At 42.8% G+C, this 12021-nt stretch overlaps 1 protein-coding gene across 1 annotated transcript; it reads left to right on the forward strand.

The window, feature by feature from the left end:
- Positions 1-1586: 1586 nt before the first annotated feature.
- A4GNT (alpha-1,4-N-acetylglucosaminyltransferase) lies at positions 1587-9552 on the forward strand. The gene is made up of 3 exons (XM_081007322.1): positions 1587-1717; positions 7071-7506; positions 8922-9552. The coding sequence occupies exons 2-3, from the start codon at positions 7096-7098 to the stop codon at positions 9543-9545; spliced, it is 1035 nt and encodes a 344-aa protein (XP_080863448.1). The 5' UTR covers positions 1587-1717; positions 7071-7095; the 3' UTR covers positions 9546-9552.
- Positions 9553-12021: the final 2469 nt, after the last annotated feature.

Below are 12021 nucleotides of genomic sequence, written 5' to 3' on the forward strand. Positions count from 1 at the left end.
GTACCACTTTAGCTAATGGGGCCTCCCACTGCTGCCGCGCCAACACTGCACAATTTCTGTTCTCATCCTGAAGCAAAGTTCTTAACCCAAGGTACTTGTCATGGGCTCAGGGGCTGAGCCACAGGGGAAGGAGGAGATGGAGAGCGAAGGGGAACAATCTGAGGGGAGCTCAGGAGGGTATGCCAGTGATCAGAGAGATTCCATGAGTCTCTCCAGCGAATCAGAGGATTCCCAGAAGGGGGCCCCCAGAGGCAGGGCAAGGGGGGCCAGTGGGGAGTCTCCAAGCGGCAGCTGGAAATCAGGGTTAGCTTCCCCACCAGAGCGTAGCGGGGGGGAAGAATCCCAAGGATTAAAACAAGAGCCTCCTGCAGGAGGAGAGAGTGAGGCTGGACTGACCACGCCTCCGTCAGAGAGTGGGGGGGCGGAGGGAAGAGCAGGTCAGGCCAGCCTCCCTGAAGGAGAAAGCAGTGAGGGGAGCAGTGTAGCCGTTAGGAGGAAAGTAGGCGGCTGGGCGCGCGCGCCAAGTTCAAATGTGGAGGCGCGAGGGACAGCAGAAAACCCGGATTGGGAGCCAGGTCCTAAAGCCCGCCGGAAGGGTGGGGAGGAGTCAGAAGAATCCGCCTCCGAAGAAAGTAGGAAGGAGGTAACCCCAGAGGACAGGAGGACCCGGAGGAGAAAGGAGCAGAAGGAGAAGAGGAAGAGGTGGAGCAAAGCTCGGGTCTTGAACTGGTGTAGGGGAGGGGAGGAGTCAGACGGAGCTTCGCCGGTCTAAGGACTCAGACGTAGCGCTGCGCGCCACGGATGTCAAACCAACAATGAACCACAATAAAGACTTTTGTTTATAAAGAGCAACTGGCGTTGGTCCTCTGTGAGCTAGGACCTGAGGCAGCGCTGACAGTACTATTTCTGGGTTAGCGGAGTCTGTAACCTAAAACATCTGTAACCTGAGGTACCACAGTATCATCCCCCAAGGAGGCTGAAAAAGGAGTTACATTAAAGAATCTCTCCTTCACAATGCGTTCGGCAGAGGATTGGTGATGAGGAGATAACATGTGTATACTGGGTTGGATCCACACTAAGGCTGCAATCCTAACCCCACTTACTTGGAAATTAGACCCATTGGATTCAATAGGACCTGAGCAAATATTGTTAGATTGCACTGTAAAGTGCACAAGTCTCATTGCAATCAATATAAAGAGTTATTCATGAATAACTTAAGTCCCATTGATTTTAGTGATAACAAAACAGCACTTGCTTGGTCTGGATTCAACCTACTATATCTAAGCACCCACTCCAGAACACTGAAGAAAATGAGCTATCTGTTATATGTTAATCTTGCAGACTGTGTTGTTCCACCTGAGCCTTTATGCTATTCCCAATACATTGCTACTTGATTATGTTCTTATTATCATTCCATAGTGTTAGTCTGCTGCTTTCTGCTGGCAAGCTCTTATTACTACACTCTACATGTCTTGGTGGTTTTATTTCTTCCCTACCTGTACGATTTTTTTCTTCTTTAAAAAGGCATTTGTTTCCTCTGCCTATCTCAGGGCAAGTAATGTGCAAATATCACCTCTAGGGTTGCTGCATTAGAAGTCAGGAACAGTGGTGCATGTCCTGGATATGAAAGGTTCTCCTGCAACTTCTTCACCATATATGTGCACCCAAGTCTAACCATTGCTTGCTGAAGAATCTTCTGCTTTTCCATGTTTTGCTGGTAAGTTCTTATTTATTTTGAAATGCATCATATGGGAATTAAACAACAAGAACAGTGAGAAATTTAGATGGGAGATTAATTGGTTTATACTTATTAAAATGGAAAAAGATAGATTTTGATTACCCATCACATAATATTTTTTTATTTTTTAGAGAAATATGGTCTTTCTGTTGAGTGGTTTGAGTCTCAGGGCAGTGCATTATTCTCTGACAATGAATGTGGCCATTTCAAGAGGGTGCATAAAGGTCTGAGCATGCTGTGACAAAAGCAGAAATGTTTTCATCTCTTTCAACAGAAAATGGAAGGAAGGAACCATTTTATTTTCTTAAATAATACTTGTAGGAATAAACAAATATATAAATAGCAGCATCCTATTTATGCTTACAGAGAAGTCCCACTGAGTTCATTGAGACTCACTCCCAATGAGAAAGTGTGCATCAGATTGCAGCTTTAGTGTAATACATTGATGTTGCATAAAAAGACAGTATAATCAAAGACGTGAAATATGCCTACCACAAAGGGGTGTTAAGCACTACAAGGTCTATAGTTAATATGTGCCATGTTCCAAGAAGAAGGTGTTCAGATTTTGGAGCTGTAAGCTTGTCTATGCTTCCAGGTATCATAAGAAAGCTGCAGAGATAGTGCAGGATAGCACACACCCCGGAAATGATCTCTTTCAGCTTCTGCCTTCTGGAAGAAGGTACAGGGTTAGAAAGACTAGAACTAGCCGCCTGAGAAACAGTTTTTATCCAAATGTGATTTTGGTTTTAAACGCAGTATAAGGTAGTCTCTGTAGGAGTATATTGTATTTCATTATGGAGTATCAGAGTTTTTAGGGGGTTAACCAGGCTGGGATAGCTGGGATAGCAGGCTTGTTGGCTTTTGAATGTCTGCCGTAGATTTTTTCCATTTCATTGTTCTGTATGGGACAATGACAATAGAGATTATCGTAGCGTAGCGTAACAGTACACATTTAGATACGCACATGCAATTACCTAAACCTTGGGACTGGTGATCAGCTTCCCAATAACATTAAATTAGTGTTGTGCAGAAAATTTATTGCATCTTTTCAACCATTCTTCATTAATGAGAAGAGAAATTGCATTCAAAAATGATCAAAGAGGATGGGGTGGGGAATCAGTTACATTCTCATGGTTTCTTCCATGCTTACTTCACTTCCAAGGTGGTCAGAGGTTTTTTGTGTGTGTCCTTTCTTTCATTCTATAATCTCATCAGTGTTCTGCACTCTGTAGGCTTCCCATGCTTCAGTTAAGCCCTGGGGGAAGACAGCCTGTGCAGTGGTATAGTGGTCCAGTGTTGCAGGGGATTGAAGACCTGTTGCTGTTTCTGCAATAGGGTCCCTATTCTAAATCCTAAATCTGCCCAATCAGCACCAAAGAGAAGCTTTTCAGTCACGGTATGCTCCAAAACTAAGCATTTGGAGACACTGAAAACACAATGTGCTTCAGTGTTTTGTTTTTTGTTTTTATTAGATTTTATAAAGAGGGGTCATAGGAATAATAAATGGTATAATTAAAAAGACCAAATCTTCTAATGTCATCTGTACATTGCAAAAATTTGCAATAATATCTACAACATAGGATTCATTATTAGTGGTCAGTGTGCAAGTCCTTGGTTTAAATAAACCAAGTGGATTGGATGGATTAAATAAAAACAGCAAATGGAAACAGGATAGAACTACTCAGCTTTGTTCTGTTTAAAGCTTCCTATCTTTATTATTATTATTATTATTTGGTTAGGAAGAAAAGAGGGGGAAAGAGGGGGGAAATGGTAAGTAGGGTGGGTCTGGGTGGTTATGCTTCTATTCTTCTACAATGTGCTTCAGTTTCAAGAGAATGGTGTGCAAGTTCAGTTGTGTACAATGGAACATCGTGGAAAACACAAGTCAGCTCAGAAGAAGGTAGTTGAGCACTCCAAATCATTTGTCCATGCATGTTCTCAGAAATTATCTAATTCAAAGGCAACACATGGAGGTCTGCATTAATTGTTGCAATGCAGTCCTAATTGTTGTTGTTGTTGTTGTAAAATGGTAATATCATTGTATAATCTTAGAAGGCTGCATGTGAGTGTGAGGAAGCATGGCTTTGAGTACGATGAAAGAACCCTGCAGACTGCAGAGTGTTAGAGCCATGCTTATAAGAAAGAGAACCTTGGCCACCTAGCAGTGATAAGGGAAGATCAAGACCCCACCCCCACTAAAGAAATTCTGAAATGCCCCGAAAATGAGGAAGAAAAATGGAAATCCCTTTTCACAGAACACGGAGAAATTTGAGAGTTTGGCAGGATGTTGCAACATGTACTTCCATATCTGGCTTTCAGAAAGCAAACTGAAGAAAAAAGTAATTGGCTTGAATTACACACACACACACATTGATTTTCAAGATAAGAATACAAATATAAAGAAAAAAGTAAACATATAACCAAGCTTATCGACTGAAACATTGGTGTAGGTGAGCACGTAATGCAGTATTATTATAAATGTCCTCTCAATTATTATTTATTATTATTTTAAGAATGGTATGGTTATGACTTGACTGCACCGATAACAAAAAGGAAGTTGGACAATCACCATGTGTGCATGATTATGAAGTCCATATAGATTTGGCTGTTTCTGACAGAGAGATGCACATATCTTGGTCTATGATAAAGGGATACCCTGTTGCAGCTTTAAGTTGAATGTTATCTTTGCAGAGATTTCAATAAACAAGTCGTTCTTATACGAAGATTGTATAGACAGATTTTCTAATTCCTTCCAATTAGAAGGACTAGTGGCAATTAATAAAAATGTCAACAGATAGAATATCCTTGTTTAATCCTTGATTCCCACCCCACCCCCACCCCGCAAAAATTCTGGAGCACAATGAATTGATTTTTGCAGTATTCTTCCCCCATTTCTGTATGTCTCACTATCCAAAATGCTTATAAGTGTGAGCACTTCCACCATAAATGGAAATAAGTTCCTTTTCTGTCAGATCCATGCCAGCACTTGATGTTTATAGTCAATGTAAATGTCTGAGTCCAGCAACATCTGGAAAACCATAGGTTTCACATCCCTGATATTACATTTCTGCATCACATTCCACAAGAAAATGTCTCAAAGTGATTTACGAATCCATAAAATACCACACAGTTTGGCGATCATTTAAAAACCATACCTACAGAAGAAATACAACAGAACAAGATTTCTCCATCAACAATAATTATAATAATAATGAACTCCACGAAACAGGTCAAAGTCTTACGGCACTACATTCCAAGTGAATGACCCAAAGTCTGGGCAAAAAGCCAGGCACCTAAAAGATGGCAATGATGGTTCCAAGCATGTTTTCCTGAAGACAACATTCCACACTCCCTTAAAGGGAGCAAAAGAAGCACATGCAAATATGCACTGGAAGAAAATGATAATTTATCTCACTTCTCTTTAGCATCCTGATTTTGAATATAGCAGAGTAGTGAATATTCACTGGAAAGGGATTAATCTGCAAAATTACCCTGACACACCTTTTGAACAGGCCTTTCCTCCCCCAAAATGATGCTTTAATGACAATCAGATGCTTCCGAGAATATTAAATTATTCATGCTGTTTAGAGTCTGCAGCCTTCTTCCGACAGCTCATCGCTTGAAATGACTCCAGTGCTGTTGGCTGAAGCATTGCAGCTGAAAGTTTCGACTGTGATAGGCAAAGCCGAGAAGGAGTGGATAACATTTATTAAGCAGCCAGCACTGAGATCAGCATCTTGGCTGAGGAGAGCTTTGCAAACTCCACTCAGCCACTTGTCTTGCAATGATAAATAGATCTTCTCTGCAGAAGGAGCAGTGCTTAATCAGTTCCAACCCCTTTGACAGCAAAAATGATCTTCTGGATGGAAAAAATGGATGTTGTGGGAAAGACAGAAGAGTCATTCCTTGTCTTTTGCAAACTAGAGGGTGTTCCAAGGTACCAACATAGAGAGGGTGCTACCTTTTGATTTTTTTTTTTTTTTTAATTAGTCAGACATGTTTGGAGAGATTGCAACTGAATTCAATAAAAGTCTCCAGTTTCTGAGGAGCTGAGGCTGAAGACATGGAGCAACACCCAAGATGCTAACCTATGGTATATGAATTCCAGCTGCTGCCTCTCCTGAAGTCTCCTGCAGACACAGCTGGCCTAAAGTACTGTAGGACATCTGTTGAAGACATTGGGCTTACGATGATCTATGGCTCGTTCAGGGCATTCTCAAAATAGCCGCACAAGCAAGCTGGCTGACACAATCTCAGCACATCAGAGTTTGGGAAGAAGGGACATTCATTTTCTCCTGAAAACTGTATTACGCTCCATCTCAGATATTGCTGCAGCAGAGACCTGACATGGGCTTCCTATTCACCTCATTTCTGCTTCCATATTATGACAGAGACACTAATCACCGATAGAGAAGAAAGAGCTCCCGTAAATAATTTTATCCCATCAGCATCCTGTCTGCAACAGAAGAGAAAGCCTGGTGCTTGGGAGGGGAATCAATTCAGACTTTGGTTCATTTTCTGAATGCAGCCCCACCGGGAACACTGAATTCAGCAGTAACAATGGAGTCTACTCAGCAACATGAGGAGGGTTCTTTAAGTGGCCCAGGAAAAGAATCCCCTTAGGCGGGCAAGGAAATAGTGGTAAGAGGGCATCTATATTTATTTTTTGAATTTTACCATGAATAACGCTGCTGCATCCTGGAGTGTCTGCTAATTATCTCCCTAGAATTTGCAGGTCTTTCCAGGATTTTTGCTGGATTTCAGATCTTTTGCCATAGTTTGCATGTATAGTGAGTAGCTTTGCACCCTTAGGAATTGGATGGGATGGGATGGGAAAGGAAAGGAAAATTCCCCCAAATGCAAGCTGCAATCTTATATACACTTACTTGGGAGTAGGCTCCACTGAAAATAATGAGACATATAGGATTGTATTGTCAACCACTAACCCAAGGTTGATGAAGCTGGGGGCCTTCAGATGCTGCTGGATTACAACATCCAACATTCCTGGCCATTGGCCATGTTTGACTGAGGCTGGCAAGAGTCCAACAACATTTGGAGGGCCACAGCTTTCACACCCCTGCTTGAACCATTCTTTTTAACCATATATTTTTCCAGGAGACTGAAATAATTCATTCATGCTGTAAACAAGGCTCCTCATCCCACATCTCCATTGCAACCCTACAGAATCTGTTACTATGGCACAACCTTCTGCTAAGAAGGATGGCGATCACCTATTGTTAAGGTTTTGAAAAGCAAGAGTGCAACAAGTATGTGTATGTGTGTGTGAAGAAGAGTAAAGGTACGACTAATATTTATTATGTTTTTTATTAAGATCAAAATTTGGAGAATCAGTCAACATGCTGAAGGAGAGCCAGATCTACCTATGTATCTTCTTTTTGCTTGCATTTGGGATATTGTATGAGTTCTCCCTAGAACCTGGTTGCTTCTTTTCCTGCAAACCTGTTGCTAAACAACTTGTGATACCCCAAGATGTCCTCTCTAAGGGGAGAAGTATCATCTTTCTGGAAACAACTGACCATCTACAGCCTCCACCACTGGTTTTATGCTCTGTCGAATCTGCTGCTAGAATCTATTCGGACAGACCCATCTTTTTTTTTATGCAAGGGCTGAACAATAGCACAATGACAGATTTCAAGTTGACTTCCCCTTCGCTGTCTTTCTTATCGGCTATGAAGAATGTTTTCCTTTTTCCCCTGGAGATGGACATTTTGTTCCAAGACACACCTCTGTTCCGGTGGTACCATCAGGTGAGAGAGAAAGAGGTATTGTTTTCTGGTGGGATGCATTAATTGCAAAGTTAGTTGTAAAATATTTTTGGTGACAAATATCAATCCCCCTTTTAAAAATGCAAACTGTTTACTGGTGACTTTATCAGTGCAAAGGAAAAGAAATTGTTAACTGCCTTTTCCTACCAAGACACTGAAATGTCATTGTATGCTTAAATTTAGTAATGTTTGGTGAAGATACAACTTCAAAGCATGTTTTATTATATCCTTTGGTTCATTTTACCGTATACAGCACAGTATTAGTAATCACCATGCATGGCAATCAGCCCAGGTAGTGAGGAGAATTCGGGAGAAAGAGTCAATATGATGAAAAAGAACAAACCATCATATACAGTGGTACCTCAGGTTAAGAACTTAATTCATTCTGGAGGTCCGTTCTTAACCTGAAACTGTTCTTAACCTTAAGCACCACTTTAGCTAATGGGGCCTCCCACTGCTGCCGCGCCGCTGCTGCACGATTACTGTTCTCATCCTGAAGCAAAGTTCTTAACCCAAGGTACTATTTCTGGGTTAGCGGAGTCTGTAACCTGAAGCGTCTGTAACCTAAAGCGTCTGTAACCCGAGGTACCACTGTATTACACTTGCACTGGGCTTCAGAGTTTCAAATTCACAATTTCTGTTTTCCAGAAATTCTGAATAAACTGGCTACAGTGGTACCTCAGATTACAGACGCTTCAGATTACAGACTCCGCTAACCCAGAAACAGTACCTCAGGTTAAGAACTTTGCTTCAGGATGAGAACAGAAATTGTGCTCCAGTGGCGCCGTGGCAGCAGGAGGCCCCATTAGCAAAAGTGGTGCTTCGGGTTAAGAACAGTTTCAGGTTAAGAACGAACCTCCGGAACAAATTAAGTTCATAACCAGAGGTACCACTGTAGTACTATTCAGCATGTTAAAAATTGATGTTTTCCTTTTACACTAAATATATGCCAATGAAGCTCAGTATTGTTTGACTGGCAGCATTTCTCCAGGGTCTCAGGCAGAAGTTTTGCTCATCACCTACCTGATCATTTGAACTGGAGATAGTGGGAATTAAACCTGGGGTGTTCAACAGGCAAAACATGATGTCTGTGGTCTACCGCTGGGCTCTGCTCCCACCCACAGGTTAAGTGGCCTCTGCAGGAGCTGAGATACTGATTGATGCAGTGAACCCACTGATACATTCAGGCCCTACACTTTCTCAGGTATGCCTGCATAGAGGTGAGGTCTTTTCTAGTGGGAAGTCACATCCAGAATTTGAACCTAGGCTCACATACATGTGACACCTGAGCTGTTCCAGTAGTGGAAATATTGCAGACATTGAAAGGAAGAAGTAAGGAGTATGTCTTAGGAGCTAGGGGCTGTCCCTTGATTCTATGTCCATTTTTAACCCTGCAGGTGAATGCAACACAGGAGAAGAACTGGGTCTATATTATCTCTGATGCAATCAGGCTTGCAATGGTGTGGAAATACGGTGGGACTTATATGGACACAGATGTCATTTCCATCCAACCCATCCCAGTGACCAACTTCTTGGCAGCCCAGTCTTCCCAGTTCTCCAGCAATGGGATCCTTGGTTTTCAGCGTCATCACTGGTTCCTCTGGGACTGCATGGTAGATTTTGTTCAGCACTACAATGGAGCCATCTGGGGACATCAGGGACCTCACTTAATCACAAGGATGCTAAAGAAGCTGTGCAACCTCACAGATTTCAATAATGTGGAGGATCAGACATGTCACAACATTTCCTTCTTGCACCCCCAGCGCTTCTATCCCATCCCCTACACACTGTGGCATAAGTACTATGAAGTGTGGGATTCAAAGCCAGACTTCAATGAGTCCTACGCTTTGCACCTGTGGAACTTCATGAACAGGAAAGAGAAGAGAAATGTGACCATTGGGAGCAATTTCCTGGTGGAAAACCTGTTCAGAACACATTGCCCTACTACTTACCAGAGTCTTATTCAAGCTGCACAAAGAAGCAAACAGATGTCTCAAAATAAAACTAGCCCATTGTGGTAAAGCAAAAGGAGGATATGTTACCATATGCAATACTTATCCTATTAGGCGTATAATTTAGGAACCTCGGGCTCCCAAGCAGATCACCTTCCACTGCAAGATGATTTTTAATATTCTCAGGGGGGATGGAACTCAGAGAATTGCAGACTTGGAAAGGGCCCTGAATGAAAAGCATCTCAAAGAATTTCATCTAAAGCATCCCTGACAAATGGCCATCCAACCTCTGCTTATAAACCTCCAAAGAAGTAGCGTTCACCACTCTCTGAGGCAGGGGAGTACGAAATAGGGGGTGGAGGGGGCGGGCCGCCCCGGGTGCCACTCTGGAGGGGGTGACAAGATTGCCCCTGCCTCCCCCCAGCTGTAGAGTGGCCGAGGGCGCGCACAGTCAGTATGGACTCCGCTCGTGCGACCGTACAGGCCCGGTGACGCACGCACAATGTCCGTACAGAGTATGCATGTGCGGCATACCGTACGGAGTGCGCACGTGCGGTGACCGTGCGGGCTGCTGTCCATGTGCCCTCTGTACGGGATGCCCCACATGCACACTCAGTACAGGATGCCACTTGCATGGCACTCCGTACAGCCACCGCACGCACGTGGCAGCCCATACGGAGTGCACATGCGAGGCAACCCATACGGTCACCGCACGTGCGCACTCCGTACGGTATGCCGCACATGCATACTCTGTACGGACATCGTGCGTGCGTCACCGGGCAGTTCGCCCCGCTCCTCGGCATCCCGCCCCAGGTGCCGAAGTGGGTTCTTCTGCCACTGCTCTGAGGGAGCCCATTCCACTGTTGAACAGTTCTTACCATCAACAAGTTCTTTTTGAAGTTGAGGTAGAATCTTCTTTCTTGTAACTTGAATCCATTGGTTTGAATCCTACCCTCCAAAGCGGGTGGGAGGGGGGACTTGGTCCATCTTCCATGTCAGAGGCCTTAAGATGTTTGAAGAAGGCTATCATATTTCCTCTCAGCCTCCTCTTATCCAAGCAAAGCATACCCAGCTCCTTCATCCATTCCTCATAATGGGAAAATAACTTGAGAGAGATTAGAATGCCATGGTTTGGCAGCAATGCCACCTGGGGGAAACTCCATAATAGCTGAATAAATAATAAAATAAATGGCTATAGATGGAATAATAATTGCCATTTCCTACATAATTCTATCTTTTGCTACTGCCACTGAAGTCAGGCAGTTTTTTAAAAAAAAACAATGTCTATAGCCCTGTTGATACACATCATGCTAAAATGCTATGTGTTTGTCGTGGTGATGGATACTATGTTGTGCATCTGTTTGCATCTGCTTTTCATTATTCTGTGGTTGATATAATAAATAAAGCTGTAACAAATAAAGAAGACTGTTTTCCAGGGCAATCCTGTACATATCTAATTTAGAAGTAAGCTCCGTTGAATTCAATGGAGCTTATGTCCAAATAATACAGGATTTCAACCTTCGGTATGTATGCAGGAATATTGGGTCTTGACACAATGAATGATGGTCTTTGTCCTGCTATTCTTATATGTATTGTTCTTCATTTGACCCTCCTGCCTCCTTTTTAATAGATAAGCTACAGTCAACTGTCTGGTAATGGTGTAGCTTATTTATATACCATATTTATATGACAATTTGATTGCATGCAGAAATAGGTGTCTACTAACTTCTGAACTTAACTACATACATTATCCTCTTCAACTTTCCTAGTAACTTTTTTTGTGGGGGGGGGGGGAGAGGCCTTTCCTTGCTTTGACAGGCACTCAATACACCACTTATTAAGGGGCACTGAAAGGACAAGGACAAAGACATTTCGTTTTGTCCATAAGATTCATGGAGAATCATGCAACCCTGTGCTGGCCTCATTTAAGGACAAGGATGGGGAGGTGGATAAGCCATTGCTTGTCAGGCATATGATTGTGCTTTACCTACTGCAAAACAAGTTGCTATTTAAGCTGCTGCATCTTGAGACAATTTATAGTAACTGAGCAGACTAGAATGCCCCCAATCCATCAAGGATCAGATGCAAAGTTCTGTTTGGTTTTGCAAACTGCAGTTTGGGCAAGGGTAAATGACATGGCCAGAGGAACCGAGCAAAAGAAACCCAGATAATACATATGCAAGTAAGTTGGTTGATTTCATGTCACCAAAACTCTTATTGAAAGAGAATTTACAGCACAATCCAATACATATCTACTCCAAGGTCCGTCCCATGGCTGAGATCAATGGGGCTTACTCCCAGAGAGAGAACTGCAGCTGTAGTCTTGCATTTTTATGCACATATTAGTGAAAATAACATAGAAAAATGCTTTACATTAGAGGAAACCAGCTTGCAAAAATGTATATACAGTGGTACCTCTGGTTACGTACTTAAATCGTTCCGGAGATCCGTTCTTAACCTGAAACTGTTCTTAACCTGAGGCACCACTTTAGCTAATGGGGCCTCCCACTACCGCCGTGCCACCGGAGCACGATTTCTGTTCTCA

The sequence above is a fragment of the Podarcis pityusensis genome (assembly GCF_964106645.2).
Source record: "Podarcis pityusensis genome assembly, chromosome: 5".
NCBI lineage: Eukaryota > Metazoa > Chordata > Lepidosauria > Squamata > Lacertidae > Podarcis > Podarcis pityusensis.